A 23,375-nucleotide genomic window follows, 5' to 3' on the forward strand; every position below is an offset into this window, starting at 1 on the left:
AAAATAATAGCATATAACATAATTCTAAAAATATTAGTTTCTAACACTTTAGATTATTCCAACTTGGAGTCTCAATACAAACAATTTACAGTTACATCCTTCTTCCACTCTATTCGAGTGGAAGAAGGGTGTAACTGTAATCTGTCAAAATTCGAATTTCGAATAAATTGAATTTAAGAGTTGAAAAGAAGAGTTTACGTCCGTATTATTAGTTGTTTCCTCGACATTTCCTCTACTGGAGTCAACCTCAATCCTCAAAAATTATGTAATTTTTTGTAATGTCTGGTCTATGGATGTATAGACTACCACTTAGTAACCACTTGCACGCGTCAGCATTCACACTCCTGTATAGAGAGTATAAAGTACAGACCCTACATTTTTCAACAAAACGTCAAATTTTTTTAGGATTGAGGTTGAGTCAAATGGAGCAAATCTCGAGGTAACTAAGATGGGTGTCAATTTTTACCTTAAGACTGCCCCTGGTGCAGTACTCGGAGAGTGCGCAGACGTTGGGCGGCTCGATGCACGCGCCCACGAACCCATTCACGTTGTCATGCTGTAGATCCCGCATCTGTGGACACAAAAAATCTGTAGACATCTTTTCTGTAGTCATGAATTTTAACTTAATTCTGTATATGCGAAAGTTACCTTTTAACGAATTAAAACCGCACTACCGTTTTGCGCACGTTATAGAGGTATTTTTATATTCATTTATAATTTTACATTCCAATTTTTTACAACATCAAAAATACATTAAAACATTATATTAAAGAATTCTGCAATTTAATAAATCAGACTTCATAATTATTTTTTATTGCCTTAAAAATTTTATGTCCTTGGGAAAAACTTGTTGGGGTGAAAGTCAATACTGAGCGGTTGAATATAATGGTACTCCACTTTATTAAGGTCTGTAAATAACGACTTCGGGACGAATACGACACAGATAGATTCTATTTGAGCACATTATTGTGACTTGTGACACACCGTAGGAAAAAATCGCTCTCATAAATATAAAATTCGGTTGCTAGCAGGAAATGGGTTATATTAGGCAAACCAGTAACTATAATGATAATTAATTATTGACCAATTTCATTAACTATTAAGTACATATTATTGTAATGTTTCAATTTAAAATCTGTTCAAATTTCGAAGCGAAAACGTGATTAGTTTTGTTTGAAAAATTCGAAAAAAGACAATCACCAAAGCAACTACCAAAACAAGACTGACGTCATCTTGTGTTTTAAAAAACGTTCCATTTTCACAGATTATGTATTTCTGTTGCCGCTATAACAACATGTATACTAAAAACAAAATAAATTAAATATTTGAAAACATTTTTTGCTCGGTATCAATGATGACAACAATTAGGCACCTGAAATGTTCACAAAATACTCAGCTGTATTTATACTTTATAATTAATAACTTTATGTCAAATAATTAAGTGTGGCTCCAATACAAAAACATATTTTTTTTACTATTTTTGCTCTATAATGTTACGGAACCCTTCGTGCGCGAGCCCAACTTGCACTTGGCCGATTTTTAATTCATTTGTATTTTGAGTAAAATCATCATAATAGAAATTAGAAACGAGCGAAACGTCCAAACGAGAAACAATATTGTGTAAGTAAACACAAATTGAAATTATTTCAATATAGCGAGCGTGGGCGGAGGTTCCAACAGAATGTTTAATATCGCGGGTCACGGTGGTCCTCCATTAATGTTTTATTATTTTAACAAGTTTTTAGAGCACCGGACAGGTCATAGAGGATCCACTAAAATTAAACTGAAATTTGTTCTATGAATAAATTTACATTTTAGCGTTTTATACTACGCAGCTAAAAATAATAGGTATCATAATATTTCTTGAAACTAAAAATAGTTTTACAATATCTATGCACAAGCATATGGTATTTTTAGACGTTTTCCTGTAAACAGCCTTTCTATTGAGCCCTTTCACACGCGATTAATTCCTAATATCCCTCGTATTGTGGTTTACTGGCGGCTTAGAAATGAATATCCTACGAGTATTTCAACAGCCTTCTATTATGAAGGTTATATTAGAGCTTTATTCAGTAAGAGAGCATAGATGGCGGGTTTTCATCTATAATTTGAAAACATACTTATATTATTATTAATTATTGTTGTGTGAATAATTTTATTATTATTACAAATAATTATCAAAATCCACCCAAGGGATTCTACTCTGAAAAATAATACACAAAAATATTATGTCTGTTATTAAGTACCTACAGATTACAATTCTAATTGAAAATAATCACCAAGGTTCATGAAGAAAAGCCTCGTAGGCGTGTTACTTATGAGTATAATAAACCAAAGGCTTCAAATTTATCTGCAGCTACAGGCAAAGCGGGTGAAATGTATGAGTCTAATTCATCACTTGTCATACCGAATGTTGCGTGAAACACATTAGGAACGCGGGCTCCCAAACGATATTTAGAGTTTTCTAGAACGTTCCAGTACGAATCGTTGCCTCCTGTAGTAGTAGTATGTGAACTTTGACATATTGTACTTTGCAACATTCTTCCAGAAGAGTTCAAAAAAATGTTTACAAAGTATTAATTAATACCATGAAATATTCTTAAACATTCTTCCATATGCTATGTTTTAGGTTCGTCTTGTATAATCTGTTTGGATTCATTTCGATCTAAATGTAAACATAGTTCGTGGACGGCTAGAATGTAAAAAATTTAAAAGTCACGTAACCTTGCTTTAAAAATGGCACATTAGTTTAGTGGAGTTTAAACTTTTGTTAATACTTGGATAAAAATAAATTCAAATTGGGAATATCTTAATATATATATTTCTTGTGTGCGTGTGTATGTGACTGAACTCCTCCTAAACGACTGGACCAATTTTGATGAATTTTTTTGTGTGTGTTCGTGGAGATTCGAGAATGGTTTAGATTTACAGTTTGGTCTACTGGAAAATGTTTTTTCAATTAATTTCTTATTTATAAGGAGTTGTTGATTTTGGAATGTTTTACATTAGATGCGGCGGACGGCGCTATCATCGCATTCAATATTATTCTATTTCAATTTTAGTTTGTCCTGACAGATGGTGCTACGATTAATTTGAAAAAAATTTTGTTATTCAATTCATGTGCTGATTAAAATATTAAATAAATAACACATAGGCTACAATTTTAACCGACTTTCAAAATGGGGGAGGTGTTATGTTCGTTTTCTTATATTCAACGATTACTCCGCCGTTTGTTAACCGATTTTCAAAATTTTTCTTTTGGTATATAGGGTATCATCCCAATTTGGTATTATATTCAGAAAAGTGGTGATCTGATGAAGGATCCATAAGTAATCGAGGGAACTCCTCAAAACTTATAGGGAAACATATGGTGACTTCGGTTTCGTGAGAAGTATTCTAAGCATATGCTACCAACAAGTAAGATTTTGCACCGAGATATACCTGGTATACCGTGGTTCGGAAGGTGCTGAGAGAATTCCTGATTCTTTATAGATACAAGTTTGGGAGTTTCGGCGTTGTTTTAAGAACAGAAAGCATATGCTACTATGCAAATTACATTCTTCATCATCATCATCATCATCATCATCATCACTACCATATTATACCATTTCATAGTCTTTTAGATCGAGACTCGAGTTTGTCAAGCGATAATTAAAAAAAATCTATATCTACTTAATATTATAAACCTGAAGAGTATGTTTGCTTGAACGCGTCAATCTCAGAAACTACAGGTCCGATTTAAAAACTTATCTCAGTGTTAGATAGATCATTTATCGAGTAAGACTCATCATTTATCGAGAAGGTTATATTATATTATTACTCTAAGACTAATACGACAGAAGAAACTCAGGAAAATGTGGGAAAAACGGGGGAAATATTTTTTATGGGAAAATGTACCTACGGATTCTGTAAAATTTCTAATTTACGCGGGTGAAGCCGCGCGGGACATCTAGTATTGTGTAATTTTATACGTTGAAAGGCGTGCAGGTATTCTTGTACATATTGTAATCAGTAATCTATACTAATATTATAAAGCGGAAGAGTTTGTTTGTTTGTTTGTTTAAACGCGCTAATCTCAGGAACTACTCCGTCCGATTTGAAAAATTCTTTCAGTGTTAGATGGCCCATTTATCGAGGAAGGCTATAGCCTATATTTTATTACGCTAAGACTAATAGGAGCGAAGAAATAGAGGAAAATGTGGAAAAAAATTATTTGAAAGGGCTTATCTCACGAACTACTGGAGCAATTTTTCTAGTACTTCTACTACTAAAAGTAGACCACGTGAAGGATCATAGGCTTTTTTTTGATTTTTTATTTGTCTGTGAAATATCGAATATAATATCATATAATATCGAGTTTCTTACGCCGGTTGTTCTCGCCGGGTTAGTTCCCGAACCGGTGGTAGGCATCTGTGTAGCCCCGACGTTCAGAGAATATTTGAAAAAATTTATTCTGAATAAAAAATTTTGAGTTTGAGTTTGAATTTACGCGGACGAAGCCGCGCGGAACGTCTAGTCACTAATATATTATGCCGCTAAACTGCCTTTTTACGGTGGCACACATTACTAAGGTACAGTTTGGCGTTGTCATAATATTTGTAAATCAAAATTTTTGCTATTAAAAAAAACTCACAATCTTCAACTCCTTTTTGATTTCCCTGGTGATATCTATATGGTTTCTTCGGACCCTCTTGACGGCCAGCAGGCGGCCGCGGTAGAAGGCGACCTCGGTGAAGATGGCGGAGTAGCGGAAGTCAAGGTCGGGGTTGGAACTGAGGGAGACCTGGCTGGAGCGCGCGCCCCCCGTGCTGCCCTTCTCCGTGATCGCGTTGTTGGAGCTCGTCATTATTCCTATACTGCTATCTTGCTGAAAGAAATTATTCTCTGACATACTTGTTATGTGGTTACTGTAGGTGTGGACTGTGATGCTCTTATATATGTATAAGGGTAATGTATAACTCTCTACTAGCTAAGACATTCTGAGGAAAGCGCGAGTGTTTGTGCGTTTGGGCTTTGGCAAATGGCGCTCAACTAGCAGAGCCCTAAAACTTGAAGAAGACAGACGAATTGATGCTATTTGTTTAGGCCAAATCGATTGAACGGAAATTGATTAAAGTCGTGTAGAAGTTATAGCCTGGCTGAATCAATACACACTATGTGTAGTGTGTATTGATTCAGCCAGGCTACTGACTACTCACACGTGATAGCTCAAAATCTATAAAAAACCTGCTGTAATTACACAGAGGAGTCGCGGTAAAGGCTCATTTATAGTCAAGAATTAGGTAAGAAGTTGACTATACTTACTTTAATTAAATAAAATTAATTTTTAATTGTCTGCATCCCAGTCTGAATAATAAACGACTTTATAGACGTAAAGTGGATTTTCCCACAGAAAGTTTTCGGACGAGCAAAAGTTATGCGCCAGGTGTGAAGTTTAGCCTATTTAAGAATACTTAGTACTTTATAGGTTAAAGAAAGGACTAAGTTTAATGTAATGTATAAAATAAAATACATTTATTAGATAAATACCTTCTTATCTTTGGGTGCATGAAAAATAGTGAATTGTTTAATATTGTGCAAAAGAGCTTCTATAAATAACTTTACTATAACAATATCGCTTTGTTTTAGTTAAGCATTTAAATAAGTTAGGTGCATCGTGCTACACAAATATAGCTATATATAAAAGATAAAAACTAAAAATAACTTAAACAATGTAGCATCACTAGCACTGTTTATAAGAAAAATTGTATGCCCTCCTAGCCTCTTTCAATAAGCGAAAAATCTATACGTTTGCGTATTACTATTGTGTACAGAGCAAATAGTATGATAAGCGGCCGATTAGCCCAAAAAGCATGCAAACAACATATAAAATGTCCGTTTACCTACTCATTTTGTGAGTGCGCTGGTCCTCTGGTAGGTGCAGGTCTCGGAAGTCGATCTTCCAGAGCAGGGAGTCCAGCTCCTGCTCATAGCGCCAGCCGCGGTACAGCGCTAGTGCGGCTAGTGCCAGAAGCGCGAGGGTACCGCCCGCCGCGCCTAAAGCCCACGCGCCCACGTGACCTGCACGTGATCGGGTGTTAGTACCAGGAACACATAAATATACTTATTAAAAAGTACAGATGATGCTCGCAACTCCGTTGCGCCAAAATTAGTTGATCGCGCGGGAACCGTAAATTTTTCCGGGATAAAAGTATCCTATGTCCTTTCCCGGGATTCAAAGTATTTCGTTGCCAAATTTCAGCAAAATTGGTTCAGTGGTTTGGGCCTGAAAAGGAAAACAGACAGACAGACACACTTTCGCATTTACAATATTAGTATGGATTAAAGCTACATTACTTGATAACTGTTAAGGAGTTTATTTTGCGGCATATTAGTTTACCTAATTTTCACTTCGTATTTCTCTCTACATTCTAGTATTATACTCTATACGCCTCCGTGGTCTAGTGGTACAGAGCGCGGCTCTTGACTCGGAGGTCGTGGGTTCGATTCCCGCGTTGGAAACATGTTATTTCCAAGTTTGGTTAGGACAATGCAGGCTGATCACCTGATTGTCTGACAAGTTAGATGATCCATGCGTCGGATGGGCATGTAAAAAGTCGGTCCTGCGCCTGATCTCTCACCGGTCGTGTCGGTCGTCCGTCCCACTGGGTTATGAGAGTAAAGGAATAGAGAGTGCTCTTGTGTACTGCGCACACACTTGGGCACTATAAAATTACTCCTGCGTAGCTGGCCTGGTTTCAATGAAACCGGCCACCGTCACCGAAACCGGTGTGGGAGCTATTAGTATTATTAATACTCTATACATTTTTGTATATTATTAATTCTTCCTTATTATTCCTTGGAGTTGGACAGGTAGCGTAGGTAGGTACTTATGTGTTTAATGTATTTCAGATTTCGTATTGTCATGTTAGAATGTTTTGTAGTTAAATGTAGACCACCTTATTGATACGTGGGAGAGCCATGCTTCGGCACGAATGGGCCGGCTCGACCGGAGAAATTCCACGTTCTCACAGAAAACCGGCGTGAAACAGCGCTTGCGCTGTGTTTCGCCGAGTGAGTGAGTTTACCGGAGGCCCAATCCCCTTCCCTATTCCCTTCCCTACCCTCCCCTATTCCCTTCCCTTCCCATCCCTACCCTCCCCTATTACCCTATTCCCTCTTAAAAGGCCGGCAACGCACCTGCAGCTCTTCTGAAGCTGCGAGTGTCCATGGGCGACGGAAGTTGCTTTCCATCAGGTGACCCGTTTGCTCGTTTGCCCCCTTATTTCATAAAAAAAAAAAAAAACCTTAACAAAGACCTTGTTCTTTTGGTAGTGTTAGTGTATAGTATAGGTATCATTATATATTTCAGAAAGTTTCATTATTATTATTAATTTTACATTTTTTGTAGGTATTTGGTCGAACGAGAAAATTTACAGATATTATCTAGAGCTGCACCCTTCAGATATCCAAGTAATTTCAAGAAGGATTAAGCTTATTGTTCTTGTAAATAAAAAACTTTGAACCCGAAATGGTTATTTAAAACTAATTCTAATAAAATACTTCAACGAGAGTATATTACATAAGTACTGAATAAATACAGCTTAGTATAATATTTTTCTAAATGAATGCGTATTTTTTTAAAGTCGTAGCCAAAGAGGTCGTACTCGTAGCTATAATGTAGGAATAAAAGTTTTTAGAGAAAATGTATGTACGACCTTAAACTTTGATCGATTCATAGATATTGTAGCCCATCAAGAAGTTTTTACTGTCTTAAAATCTGCGAAGAGTCTATAACTTAACCGCTTTATTTGCAGTCGGTTAACATAGTTCTTATGTGCACTTAGGTGGTCTAAATAGTTTTCCATGTAGCTACAGTAGACGCAGCGGGCATCGCGTGAGCAACGCTCCAGCTACAAAGCTCTTACTCTACCACTTACAATAATTTACAAAACATGTTCAACGTACTGCGATTTTGTTTATATCTTGTTATTTATACATTCACTGACTGATCTATAAACACATTGCTTTTAACTGAAAAATAGCCCGCAAAAGTGGCAATGACGTAGGTATCTATACTATAATATTATAAAGTTGAAGAGTTTGTTTGTTTGAACGCGCTAATCACACTAAAAAGTTGTTTCGTTGTTAGATGGCTTATTTATTGAGAAAGGCTATAAACTATAAATTATCACTCTAAGACTAATAAACGGGAACGAACAATAACCGGGAAAATTATTTGAAGGCGCTTAAATCTCGCGAACTATGCGAACGGATGAATTTTAAGTTTGTAGCAGTTCATTCACCGATTGAAACAAGTTATTTGGCACAGATGTAGAGTAGACCATGACGTGAAGGAACATAGGCTATTTTTTGCGGGAAAATGTACGGTTTCCGTAAAATTTCTCATTTATGCGGGCGAGGCCGCGTGGAACGTCTAGTACGATATAAAAATAAAGACGAAATTGCATCGAATGGTGGGCCGATTATGACTCTAAAATTAATATAGAGTAAACAACGGTTAAGGACATAGAATACTTTTTGTCCCGGGAAAATGTACGATTAAAGCGAGATAGTGATACACGTATGTGAAGCACATATTTTAAATAATGTTTACAATAGTTGCGTTTACATTATTGTGCAAAAAAGTCCTATGACCTAGTGCAAATGTCACTGTTGACTCTAATTAGTGTAATAACTAATAACTAAAAACAACTTTAAGTTGAGGAAGCATTCGATTAATCGACTGAAATTTTACTAACTTTTTCAATGATCCGAACCCGTAGCTCATTTAACAGACAAACTTTTAGTTGACTTTTAGATTGTCAGCAACAAAGTTTGTTGAAAATGTGTTTCCCTTAACTTGGTAAGTGATATTTAAATTCTGAAAAAGAACACAATCTATGACTTTTATTAAATCTTCGGGATATAGGTATTAGACAACCGTTGTATAGCCGTTCTCGATTTGGCTAATTTTAGTCTTGAAATATTCGTGGAAGTTCAGGAAAGTTTTATAAGATTTAAAAGGAGATAAGTGATACAAAGTTCACCGGGTCATCTAGTTGTTTCAATTAAAATATGGGTTGGTTAATTGTGGTTCAACGAACTAGAAAATTCGGGCGATGAACCCAAAAAACGTTTATAATATTTTAAACAAACTTTTTTTTATAACTAAACATGATCCAAGCTTTTTAAGCGATTTGTAACTCCATCAAATCTTATATCTTTAAACGAGCAATTCTTGTATATATATTATATTATATAATTGGAATCTCGGAATCGGCTCCAACCAATGATATTCTACTTATACAGATATGTTACGTCCATACTATTTTCCGGCTTAAATCTTTTCCGAACAATTTTTAAATTCAAAATTGCAGACATTGACAAATTTGACAGATAAGTGAAACAAAAGATACGAAAAACCATTTGCATAAAAGAGACAGTTCTATTTTTAAACGTCGAATCGTATCGCTGTCTCTTTCTTCGCCTGAGCTATGACGAAAATTCGATTTTTCCAGATTGTTCGAAAAAATAATTGAAAATGTAAATAATCGAGGTATTTATTGCAATCAAGACATGTGGTAAGAGATTCCATGTGTTTTTTTTTACTTTCGAGGCATAATTGGTACATTTTCGAAAAACGAACGACGTCATTTTCAATTGATTTAGGTAAGACAAGACGCGGCACGTTCGTGACTGCGCTCGATGCAGACTAAACAACAGACGGCCCAATTGGGCCGTATTTGAAGCTTCACAACGCGCGCGGTAGTAACATATCTGGTTTGAGTATTTCATCAATGGCTCCAACGATTTTCATGAAATTTAGTATATAGGTAGGATTTCGGGGGCGATAAATCAATCTAGCTAGGAATCATTTTAGAAAATGTCATTTAATTCGTGTTTTATCGAAACAGCCAGTATATTTTTAATATTTCATTTATTTATACACGAAAATTTTAATTACGAGAATGAAAAATATACTTACTGACACACTTTTCTCCGCGAAACCCGCACGGGGGCTCGGACAAAGGCACCCTGCCCCCGGGCCACTTCATGTCGCGAAGTAAACGGACCTCCTGCGAACATGTACTTTGATTAAAATAAGGAACCCGTGAAATTTAAAATGTGAAATTTCAAATTTGAATTCGGAACAAACATTTTTAAGTTTCTGTATTTCTGCGAAATTAAATATTAGGTACCCATAGGTACCTGTGTGCAACTGCTTGCTTACCGGTTTTTCTGATACTTAGTAATGAATTTTGGGTCAGAAACTATTTTTTAAAAGTGTGGCGACTATTATCTGCTTGTAAAACCCTAGTCCGTGAATAACGTTTATTTACCTGACTGTTTGAGTGTTGTTAAAAAAATATTTAAAACTTCTGTAGGAAGCAACTTGTATACAAAAAAAAAAACTATAAAATGGCTACGACAACGTATTTTTTACGCCATTTCAAATCTGAAAATATAAGAAATTTTGAATATAAAGCTAAATAGTCCATTTCTTTTGATGTCTCCTTAATGTAGAGACTGGGGAGTAGGGACAAGACAAATCGACAAAGTCCGGATCTGCATTAGCTGGAGTGGAGTAATAACAGATAATACCGGATAATCAAAGGTTTTGGGACCACTTTGTACATTTACATTCATTCGCTATCTTGTCTGTGTAAGAAACATTCATGTTTTATGCTAATAGTCTTGAGAGGGTTTGAAAGATAGACAGAAAATAGATAATAATTATATGAAAGGTCTTCGGCTTAAAATATTGTTAATCTTATGCAGACTACTACTATTGCTAATTAATCATTTTCTTAGACTTTTCAAATTGTAGAGACGTGCATTATTATTTATTCTGCTACTTCTCAATGGCCAAATGGTCAAAGTCGTAAGTATAAACTTTACTTGATCGTCCATCTTATAGGGATGATAATGAAAGTGCGGACTCGAGGAAATCTTAAAATCCGCACTTAAATACTAAATTGCGTTCACACAGGTACGTTGTTAGAGCAACATATCTATAAAATTCTTAGTGTTATACGACCTCCCTTTAACTCTATAATATAATCATAGTCTATGATGACTTTTGTCTATGAATATACAGAGTGTAACAAAACTAAGTGATAATACTTTAGGGTGTTTATGGGTACACCTATACAGAGTTCGCTGTGAATGTAGCAGCGCTGTAAGAGTAACTTTTTTTTCACTTGACAAAAAAATTAGCTCTTTCAGCGCTGCTACTTTCACAGTGGACTCAATATTAGGGACACATACACTTTACACACCCTGAAGTATTATTATTTAATTTTTTTGATACATCTTGTATACAGTTACAGTGCAGTTTCATAGCAAATTCATAGCTCACCGGGACAGTTTTGTGCAACACCGCCAGCGGGTAGAGGCCGTCGGGTCGCGTGGGGTCGACGGACAGCAGCGTGTAGTTGCCCTCGGCGTCACCATTCTCATCCATGTGCACCCAGTAACTGTGCAAATAAAAAAAAAAAATTTTTAGGTTATCCGATATGATATACAACATCGGACGGATAATAGTAATGACAGGAGAAAGAAGAGAAGAGAGAAACATAACTAACGTGATATCAGGTAGGTATGCTGCCTGATATCGTGACGAAGAGTTGGAAAGCGCCCTATGCCGCCCTAAGCTTCGTATGCCGAAGAACAAAAAGTTTTACGTTTCCATATAGGATATCGGATAGGTTTGTGGAAAAAACTAACGTGACAGCTGTTTTCAGAGGCTGAAGTCGCAAAAGAGCCCTTTTTGTTGCACCAAACTAAAGGGCTGTTGTTTGTTTGAACAAACAAAAAATATCCACATCCGAACGTACTTATAACATCCTCCTTTTTGAGAGTCGGTCACAGATAGGCCTATGCGGATGGCTACTTTTCACATTATCTCGACTAACAAAATGTCGGATGGTCAATGAATACCGTTACGTCGTAAATCACTAAATTAGATTCTATTTACAAAGCCTCTCTCTAACTCAAAATACTGAATATCAAAGGAAATAGGTTTTTATACTTGGCGACATTATTTAATGAATTGCAGTATTTATTGGGGAAGATTTATGTCTTCGTTCTGTGATTTTCCCTCCAGATAAGGCTTTAGTACACAATAACACTCTGATTTACTGCTCTTACATTATCTTAAATCTCTGTCTTGTGTCATATAAAATTTACTCTCCCGTATATTATATCCTTTTCTTTGACCAGTATGTCTTTTAAGATGTTCTAAGTTTCAATTTGGATATAATTGATGAAAGACGTCGACTATTTCAAAAATGTTATTAAATGCTGAGTGCGGCCACTTGTATATTCAGAGAAGTTGATTTCTATAGGGTAGGGGTTCCCAATCTTTTTTAGCCTGCGGCGCAAGTCAATCTTTTGTCACGGCGAACTAGTCTACTAGCTATTATAAAAAGATACATAAATTTTATGATATAGATACATAAATTTTATGATATATATCATATAGATACATTTAATAATTATAGTTAGGTTAAGCAGGTAAATAATAATAAACAAATATTTATTCATCTGCCTGCTTTGTATAATTCATATTATATAATTTTATTTTATAATATTTGTGGTGATGGATAATGATGGAGGATCGACTCACGGCGCCCCTCTTGCCTTTCCACGGCGTACCAGGGCGCCGGGGCGCACAGTTTGGGAACCCCTGCTATAGGGCATAGGCAGATGGCGGCGTTACGTCAAATCTAGCCGTCAGATCAAGGCTAACATTGAATTGACATGATCCGACCAAATGACTTTGGTCTGTCAACTGCCTTTGAATCAACTTCTTCGATGGTACCTACCCCATAACACTCCGGTAGGTGGTGTTCCTCATACGCATGGCGATGGCTCGTCCGTCCCTGGGATCCTCCCCCGTGTGTAGCGCCTCCACCAGCGCCCGAGCGTACACCCACACGGAGTCGTGCAGCCATGCCGCTTCTACGGGAATCTAAGAATAGCAATGATACAAAACTAAGTGACAATACTTCAGGGTATGTTTTTTTAAATGAAATAAGGGATCAAACGAGCAAACGGGTCATCTGATGGAAATCAACTTCAGTCGCCCATGGACACTCGCAACATCAGAAGAGCTGCAGGTTCGTTGCCGGCCTTTTAAGAGGGAATAGGGGAGGGTAAGGAAGGGAATAGGGAAGGGTAGGGAAGGGAATAGAATAGAAGGGAACTCACTCACTTGGCGAAACGCAGCGCAAGCGCTGTTTCACGCCGGTTTTCTGTGAGCCCGTGGTATTTCTCCGGTCGAGCCGGCCCATTCGTGCCGAAGCAGGGCTCTACCACGTATGAGTCCCCATACATACTCAATATATATTGAGTTTAATGTCAAAGTAGCTGTGCTGGAAGATTTTTTTTTTCATATTTTGTATGGGAAAATTTCTGACGCTAGGGCGCTAGTCCGTACAAAGCACCAAAATAATTTTGCTCTTTGAGTGCTGCTACAGTGAATTCTACACAAGGGACGCATACACATCATAAAGAATTATTACTTGTCACACTCTGTATTTATCTAAATGAGCAAAATCAAACAGGAGATATTCGTGGATAATAATAATAGTTATTATTATTATATTCGTGGATTCATTTAACCGCAGAAGGATAGGGACAAGGAAGTACTTCATACTAGAAACTTGTCACTGTTGTAGGATGTAGACTATAAAGTCAAAAAAAAAGACTAATGCACCAAATTTCACGTCATAATTCTAACGTCGTTTAATTTTACTCCAAATCCATATTATCAATCTCAGGACAGAACGACTTTTTAGCGCTCTCTTTATGTACTATATATGCTTGCAACTCAGTTTGAACAGGGTTTGTCAAAGGCTAAGCGGTATTGAAATCCGGTCCAAACGCTTTGAAAGCGAGGCGTCTAGCTGGATAAAGTCGCAATTATATTGGTATTAGAATATAGAATCGCTTACTGGGACACTTACTGGCATTCTTAATGGGAATCCGATAGGAATAGTAGCTATCATCCAAACATTTGGCATTGATTGAGGTAGGTGATGGCACTTGCGCCGATCTAGGTACTTGGTCAACTGACAATCGATTATTTTATTTATTGTGGTAGCGAATTAAAAAATAAAAAATATTGCCAAGTGCGAGTCGAACTCGCGTAGGAAGGGTTCCCACCGTTAAAAAACGAAAGTTGGCAAACATTTGTGTTTTTGTATTTGTGTTAAATATTATTTTTATTTTATTGTATTATTAATGATAAAATAAAATAAAAATATCATCGAAGTCTCAGTAATAGGGTCCCATTTTAACCCTTTGGGTATGGAATCCTAAAAACGTATTTGATATCAAGTGCTTATATTGTATTCACTAGTTTCGACAGCAAAGTTAGATATCATAAACAATATGACTTGTATAATAATATTACTAGCTATTTGACCGAGCTTTGCTCGGTATTCGATAAAACACGAATAAATTGTCATTTTCTAAAAATGATTCCTAGCTAGATCGATTTATCGTCCCCAAAACCCCCTATATACTAAATTTCATGAAAATCGTTGGAGCCGATTTCGAGATTCCAATTATAAATATATATATACAAGAATTGCTCGTTTAAAGATATAAGATAAGATAAGATAAGGGTTATTGATAGTTACTATAGGAAATCCTAAAAACGATTAGCAACAATCCAATCCAAACTCGCGTAATATAAGACTTAAGAGTACCTTTTACCTACGTCTTCTTAAATGAAGCTGACTAATGACAAACTCAAAGAATTGCCTACTCTAGCATTTCACGCTTGATGTTGATGACCGCAGTAAAGATAAAGACGGATAAGTTTTCTTAGTCTTCGAATCGTAAAGAAAACTAGGAAGTAGGTTTACAGTGTTTGCAGTAAGCGATCTATACTGTATATAATTACATTATAATGTGCATTTGGGTCACTAATAAAAGCTATCAGTTGTCCGTTTACTGATAAGGTGGTATTTACATGCGTTTAAAACTCTTTGTAGTTGCGAATTAAATACGCGTAGTACCTCGTAGTAGTAGCTCATATTATGTGGCTCAAAACCGCTAACTTTTTGTTTAAAGTTAGCGGTTTTGGTACCGAAACGAAACGAGACGCGATTCGAGGATGCACTGATGCCCAGTTTCAAATTTTTTTACAGGGGTTTATCTATTCAACAGCGTTGTTGCTAAGTAATATTTTGACGTTAGCCAATCAAAAGCTCTATTGAATCGATAAGCTCCTGTCAAAAAACCTCAGAAACTAGGCATTATAATGTCTAGTTTCTGTGCTATTTGCCATTTCAATGTATATATATATATAGTAAGTGTAGATTCAAATGGCACGTAAAGCCGCTTGATAAAATTTTGTATCACAATTATGCATGATCTCGTGTCGTTTCGTTACGTCTTGGCGTGATCCTAAGCCCCAGGGGTAGGATTTAGGTCCAACGTTTTACGAGCCAACGACGCAATTTTCGAATAGTTTTATGTAGTAGTTACACATATCTGGCAATATCTTTACTACTTTACCAAACTTATATTTCACTAGATGTTTGTTACACGCAACTTCGGAACGCCTAATTTAGTTTATCTGGTATCCGTAGGTATGTAAGTACTTTTCTGCATCCCGGGCTCAAAGTATTTACCTATATAACAAAGTTCGTCAAAATCCATTGAAAGTTTCGTAATGTGCTAACAGATAGATGGACACACTTACGCATTTATAGCATTACTGGATGACGCACGCAACTCCGTTGCGCCAAAATTCGTTTATCGCGCGAACCGTACATTTTGCCGGGCTAAAAGTATCCTATGTTCTTTCCCAGGACTCAAAGTATCTCCATACCAAATTCTAGCATTTTCCCAGTTTTTTGGGCGTCAAGAGGTAACAGACATACACACTTTCACGTTTCATCATACTCATAATATTAAATATAGATATGGATGGATAGTACTCGTAGTCGGTCCCACAGTTTTTGAACCCGCGACCTCTGATTCGCGAGACGGTAAAACCACTAGAACAGTTAGCAGTTACACAAATCACGATCCTAACATTTACGCGCCGATTAGCGAGATGATCTGCAACCTAAATAGTTTTGGGTCAAGGCTTCGTACCAACGAGGTTTTGTACATTATCGTTCTTATGATTATAGCGATAAGGTGCACGAGTGGCTTTGACCGTACATCGACAGCTGTTGAACATATTCCTTACTCCATACTTGTCACTTTTATTAATATCCTTCTTATGTTTGTTTTCGAACCTTTAGTTTTTGTGGATAGAACATTAATATCGAAAAGGAAAATAGTATTAAGGCTGTAAGATACTAACAAGCTACGTATGACACATAAGTCGTTCGTAAACTTTGGCGTTTACCTGCATTTAAAAGTATTAAATTTATTGCAAGTATTTTAAAACTCGTTTCTGCATACTGTTATCGCATTCAACATCCGACAACATTTTTGCATTTTAGTAAACATCCGGCATTAATTTTATGGGCAATGATTAGGAATCAAGGTCCCGATTCTTATGCGTCGAATGTCGTTTCGATCTTTCTTATATTATTCGCGTCATCCGCGTGCAAACATGCAATCGACGCGCGTGTTCGCACGGTCTGCGGTCTGCGACTAAAACGACAATTGAGACTTGAAGATCCCATTCCTCATTATTGCCCATAAAGTTAATACCGGATGTACTTTAACTTAACTTACCACTTTGCCTGCACCGAATGCGAGTAACGGGTTCACAAAATTGAAAGGAGGCATTTGCAGTCTTCTGTTGACTTCTTTCGCGAAGGCTGTATATGAAGGAGCGGGGGATGGAGACACTGCCAGGTACGACCGAAATGCCTTCAAAACTTTAGCCTCTGGTTCCTTCCGTAGAGGTCCAGCTAGGTATCTGATGGCTTCCTCGGGCTCATACTTCTCCACGTCAACACCTATAGCAGCGTATTCTCCTAAAACAAAGGCGCAAAATTAAACATTGGACTTTTTAAAAAATAAAGGGTAAGGCTGTATGCATCCGATAAATAAAATATGAAAAATCTAATTTTTTTCAATAAGGTGCACGGTTTCCGAAATACAAGCGATTAATATGGTAATCCTACAGTTTCTAAGTTCCAGTTCAAAATTAACCGTCGCGTCGTTACTTGTTACCTAGTTATCTGAATTTAGCCGACTAAATTAGCTAAGCCTATCAGTTAGCTTGCCAATTTAACAATGCCTCTTGCCTCTTTTAATGTACAATTATTTTTACCAAATAAAGTTCTTTCTTTCTTTCTTCCAATTAACTTAGCTATTTAAGCTGGCTATATTATACAGCCATACAAAACATAGCACAGCCCTATTAAAAAAAACAGTAAACTAGTAATGTTAAACTTTCGTGTGATTAGACAATATACGGGGAATGTAAGTGAATTGCGTGAAACGTACGTGAAGAGAATGTAACGTGGACCATCCGTCAGGCCGGGGACTGACAATGTGAGGGACCATTTATTTATGTTGACCCCAGAGGCTTTAGCAAATGTTGGTTTAGTCACAAACCTTTTAGACTTAGGGCCTTTGTCCATCGCCGCCGTCATCGGGTCGTCACCAAGAACGAGATTATTTTGGGCCAATAAAATGCCACTTTATGTCCTATAGGGACCTAGGCTGTAGGATTTATTTTGCTCTACGTCACTACAAAGAAGCGGTGGCATGAGTCGCTAGACCAATGTCGGTAGAAAATGAAGATAAAATAAAATGAAATCTACAAGCCTAGGGGATAGGTCATAAAGTGGCATTTTATAGGCCCGAAATAATCTCGACATTCTCGGTGACGGTCCGGCGACGGCAGCAGTGGAAAAACGGCCTTAGGAGTGGAGAATATCCTTTGTTTTCACCTTAAGGTGAAAATGAACTTCAGACTGAAGAGAGAGACCCTTTAATTCAACGAAAAGTAAAGTAAAATGTTCGTAGGTTTTTGAGAGTTGAAATATTACAGTTAATGTTCTTTTAACGGCGTTTTATAAATGCGAGTTACGGCATTATAGCATACGAATTCTTTCTTTATGTAAACAGATTTCGCGAACATATTTGCGAGCTCTATGTGTAAAACCGTATAGTTTGTGTATACTTGTGATTTGCACAGTTCGATGTGGTAAATTTCAATTTGTGGTAAGTTTCATATAACGCGAAAGTAAACATTAATATTTACTTTCGCGTTATATGTGGGTCATTGCCCATTGGCAATGGAAATTGGAACAGGGTTTTTAGTCAAATTGCATTTGATAGTATTCGACAGTAAAGTGGGAAATCAAAAATGGGATTTGACATACCTAAAGCAGCGAAGCTTAATAAATGTCAAATCCCATACATTTTGATATTTTACTTTGCTGTCAAAATAATCGAAATTCTAATTTTTATCACCTCTATTAAGTTTTGCACGAAATTTATTCCAGTGTCCGTCCAATTTATCTAATGGTGGATCTCCGTTTTTACTGCACTTGGCCAATCTGGAGAAATGCCAATATTCCAATCATGGTATGCCGTTGAATTTATGGATGTTTTTCCTTGTTATCTTAGATGTAGGTAAAACAATCGGCTTTAATTATTAATGTCAAGAATTCTTTAGAATAATTCTCATGCTCAGAATTAAATGTTTTTAAAAGTCAACGTCATATAATTTTGTAAAATACGTTACTCTCAACGTTCGCGTTAGCCGTTAGGCCATGGAGAAAGACTAGCGACTACTAAAGCGCTCCCTAGACGGTAATTCAGCATGACATGCATTTACGTGACAGTATTAATTGTTGCATGACATGCCGATCGCGAAACGATTATGCGTGCATGTCATGCATATATTGTAGGACGAAAAATTAAACAACCAGTCAATCTATGTAGGTACAGCAAGTAGTTTGCATGTCATTCGCATAAATCAATACAATAATGAATAAACGATCATGCGTGTATGACAGCACGTAACGTATAATGTCATGCTGCATGATCGTCTAGGGTCCCTATTTCTTGTAGAATGTTTAATCGTCTGTTATTACCAATGATCAACGTCGTGTCGATTGCCCATACTCAAGACAAATTGACAATTATTGTGGTAACCATAGGTATTAAAGTAATTAATTAAAGTAGTAAAGCCTCTACACAGAAAGCGAGTGACCTATAATGCATTGTCGTAGCCAATAACAATGGAAAACAATGTAGGAAATGTACATCAAATGTTACTTATTGTTTCACAAAACTTGCTTTCAGCTGTACCAAATTCCATACATAAAACTGCGAATGTAATGGGAAGCCGCACTCAAACTGTTATTTCGCGGTAATACGGGCTCGCGAACTAAATGAAACAAACAACGCAAAAACCAACATGTAAGTCTATATTTAGCTTTATGGATATCGCTGATAGACGTTTGAAGCACATAAAATTCGATTACAAACTTTTGAATGTAGAATTTGGTTAATGTTTGAAAATATTTTCTATAAGCCAGTAGACAGTAAGCAGTCGGGAACTAATAATACTACTAATACAAAATAATACAAAAATAAAAAAAGTTAATGGTAAGTTAGAAGTTTGCACCGAAACAAAACTAGGTGCGACTTGGTGACGCACAAAAGTAATATAATACAAAATTGAAATGTCAGGTTGCGTGATGTTGTTAGACATTTAAATTACCATTATGCATCGTCACGTCCCGTGCCGTTACGATATAGGCCCTTAAGCTTAATTTTAATAACGCCAGTGACTAGTGTTAATCTTTGGTCTAATTAATAGCCTGGCCTTTCGCTTGTAAAGCGAGGGGTATTAAATAATATTAAAATCAACAATTAAAATAAACAAGCGATGATGAAACGGATCACCAATACTAATATCATTAACTAGACTGTGCAGCTTCGCCCGCGTAAATTAGATATTTCACAGACAAATTAGTCCACAAAAAATAGCCTAGCTAGCCACGTAGGCTACTTCTTATTTGTGCAAATAACATAAAAATTGCTCCAGTAGTTCGTGAGATAAGCCCTTTCAAATATTTTCCCCCGTTTTTTCTACATTTTCCTCTATTTCTTCGCTCCTATTAGTCTTGGCGTGATAAAATATAGCCTATAGCCTTTCTCGATAAATGAGCTATCTAACACTGAAAGAATTTTTCGAATCAGACCAGTCCTGAGATTGGCGCGTTCAAACAAACAAACTCTGTTGCTTTATAATATTAAGTATACTCGTAGATGTTTACTCGATGTAATTTACGCTTACCTGTATCCAATAACTTCATAGCGTCTAGAGCTAACATCAGCCCTATGTGGTCGTGATAGTAGCCGACCGACACGTATACTGAAAACAAATTATTCATTACAGCTCAAATTGCATGTCAATCGTTTTCAGGCCCTTTAGCCAAGACGTTTTCTTTATCGCTTCTTTATAGAATCGCCGATCAAAATGGAATTGACATAAGCGTTGGATCGAGATATGAAGTTGAGGTTCGACTCGTCTAATTTCAATTCCATACATTTTGGTTGGCGATTCAACAAAGAAGCGACAAAGAAAACGTCTTTGCTACAGGATCAGGAAGTCAGGGTGGCGTATTTAAAATAGTATAAAGCTACAGAAATAAAACATTACTGCTCAGTTTCTGAGGTTTTTACTGAAGTTATTCTTTATTAACCAATCAACAATATTGTTAAATAGACTATCCTATCAAAATAATAATAATTTCTACATAAACTTCAAAACACGTCAGTCCGGCCCCGTTGTGAACACACACCCGTCCCCCGACACACCGTGACAACAATTATGGACTAAAATATTACTTGACACAAGTTAGGAATTATTTGAACTTAAAGGCAGTAAATATTATTTCATTACTTTTAAAGTTGTTTTGGCGGGGGTTTTTTTAAATTTCTTAATTTAATTTTATTGAGTGTGGAAAAAGACAGCATGTTCAATACGAAAACTATCTTCAATCTCAAGATTCAAGGCTCCTTTCTTGCGAATGTGAACTTATCAAGTCCGTACAGTATGGCTTCTATCACTCGTAAAAAGTCAACCACATAAGACCACCCAATAGGACGCCAAATATACAATATCTCCGAATTGGAATAATACAAGTTTCAGCTATATACTTACTCCGTGTGTCTTTGTAAGTTTCCCGAATTATATCAATAAAGGGATTCCTTGAGAAGTTTTCCCGTCTATTTTCATAGTAATATGGCTGTCGGTACACTTGGACAGTTCTTATGGAGATTTTCTTTTCGTTTGCCGCTGTGATAATGGCAAAGGCGAGCCTGGAGAAATCATGATTCGGCGCTTTAAGGTACACGACCGCTATCTGCAATAAAGTAATTAATAAATGCCTGCACGCATTTTTGGTCATTACATAAAAATACTTGATTGGTATTAACCCTTACACAGGCCCCATGCAGGCCCGGATCTACGTTTTAAAAAGGGGGGAGCAGAATCTCAATTTGCCAAAAATCCAAGCAAAAATGTGCGTTTTCAATTGGTACTTAAATAAAATGCTATGATTGCCCCGCGACAAGAGGCGCCTCCAAGTCTTTTAACAACAGATAGAATTTTGCGAAACAACGTGATGGGGTAGCGCGGTGGGCCACCGGTGGTGACGCACGCGGCGGTGAAGAAAGCGACAAAAGATTGGGAGGTGGCCACCGGCCGCCCCCTAATCTTTGCCGCCCGGGGCAAGTGCACCCTCTCGCCCCCCTCTAGATCCGGGCCTGGCCCCATGTGCACAGGCATTAAAACATTTTACCTGTACAATGTATACCTAAGAACTGTTTCTTAAAAATATTAAAATTAAGACAAAAATTAAGTGGTCGTATTATGCCCTATGCCTGTTAAAGAGCTGTCTGGTGTTTTATAATTTGTTTCCATTATCCCTATTTTTAATTAGGAAACTGCATACTTTTAACTTTGATCTCTTTACTGATAACTGACAATGAATATTGTTTATTATAATGATTTGTAATATCGAAACATCATCTCTTGTATAATAATAAAAAAATGACCGATATTATAATATTTTTTCACAAAATGAATTGTTTAGTAAAAAGTTTTTTGCTTCCTACGAAATATACAAATATTTGTAAAAAAAAAAGGTTTTATGAATTAAAAAAAAGACAAAGATCACTATAAAACTCTAATTACCTAGGTGGTCGATAAATCGTACTATACCTGAGGGTTAAAGCGGGTGTTTGCTGTGATACATTAAATTGTAGCAAGTTATCATAAACATTTATCGTCTATGCAGCTTGATCTCAATGTTCTTTGCTACGGATCTCTATTATGCTCCTATGGCATGACAGGTATTTAAAGACGACAACCACAAGCTAAATTACTATTTTAATAATTATTACTAAGTATGTATTGCATACTTGAGAGCTTTTGCACCACTTGCCGTAAAGAATTTAGCCACAGTTCGAATGACATCAGAACAATGTAAATACAAATGACGAGACAAGTAATTCGATGCCATACAAATTAAACTACCTTATGGCGAGTAGTTACCAAAATCTCAGCAAACAGAGTGTTTAGTAATGTTCAGTCGACACTCGACAGTACAATAATACGGCTTATAATTGCAACATGTAGGAGACTTGAAATATAGTTATTAATGCATTACAGCCTTCGAGGATTCAAACAGGACCTCTGAGAAATTAAACATGGTCCTGCAGGGCCTTTCAGAATTAAAAATGGTCCTTCGAGTGAAACTATAAATATAAAACGGACATCTGAGAAGAGTAAACATGGTCCTTACGAGCAAAAGTAGTCCAAAAATATGGCTTGTAACTGCAACATGTAGAAGTCTCTGTAAAGTTATAACGCATTACATTCCTCGAGGACTCAAAAAGGACCTTTCAGAAATTAAACAAGTAACATGACTAACTTATTTTGCATTTGGTAGTTTCGGTAGCGGAATTAGACCTCATAATGGGATATCAAATATTATTTCGCATCGCAAGCTTGCCATGCGAACAACTCCTATACATTTTTGACATCTAACTTCGCTGTCAAAATGCATTTTGACTAAGCACTCTGTTTCAAGTTACAAATTGTAATTAACCTCTCGGTGAGTACGAAGTGACCTGAGTGCTGAATTCGAGGCTCAATTCAAATTCAGCACTCAGAGTCTGTACAACGAAACCGTTGTGAGACTCAAAAGAACGAATCGGAATGCCGCGTCCTACTACGTGAAATGACGTTGTTAGAGCCTGCTCTAACAACGTTGATTCACGCGCCATTCTGATTCAATTGTTTTGTGGGATATTCACACGTGGGAGAGCCACGCTTCGGCACGAATGGGCCGGCTCGACCGGAGAAATACCACGTTCTCACAGAAACCGCTTGCGCTGTGTTTCGCCGAGTGAGTGAGTTTACCGGAGGCCCAATCCCC

At 36.8% G+C, this 23,375-nt stretch overlaps 1 protein-coding gene across 1 annotated transcript in view; it reads right to left on the reverse strand.

Moving 5' to 3' along the window:
• Positions 1-23,375, reverse strand: part of LOC121731521 (guanylate cyclase 32E) — a 77,727-nt gene that overhangs the window by 13,031 nt on the left and 41,321 nt on the right. Inside the window, exons 6-14 of the mRNA XM_042120974.1 lie at positions 21,095-21,296; positions 20,225-20,302; positions 16,693-16,937; positions 12,810-12,955; positions 11,342-11,459; positions 9,968-10,058; positions 5,887-6,060; positions 4,634-4,863; positions 467-571 (exon numbers count right to left, since the gene is read on the reverse strand). Coding sequence (XP_041976908.1) covers positions 467-571; positions 4,634-4,863; positions 5,887-6,060; positions 9,968-10,058; positions 11,342-11,459; positions 12,810-12,955; positions 16,693-16,937; positions 20,225-20,302; positions 21,095-21,296 — 1,389 coding nt within the window. The remainder of the gene's footprint in view (positions 1-466; positions 572-4,633; positions 4,864-5,886; positions 6,061-9,967; positions 10,059-11,341; positions 11,460-12,809; positions 12,956-16,692; positions 16,938-20,224; positions 20,303-21,094; positions 21,297-23,375) is intronic.

This window comes from Aricia agestis, chromosome 11, assembly GCF_905147365.1.
Source record: "Aricia agestis chromosome 11, ilAriAges1.1, whole genome shotgun sequence".
In the NCBI taxonomy this organism is placed as follows: Eukaryota; Metazoa; Arthropoda; class Insecta; order Lepidoptera; family Lycaenidae; genus Aricia; species Aricia agestis.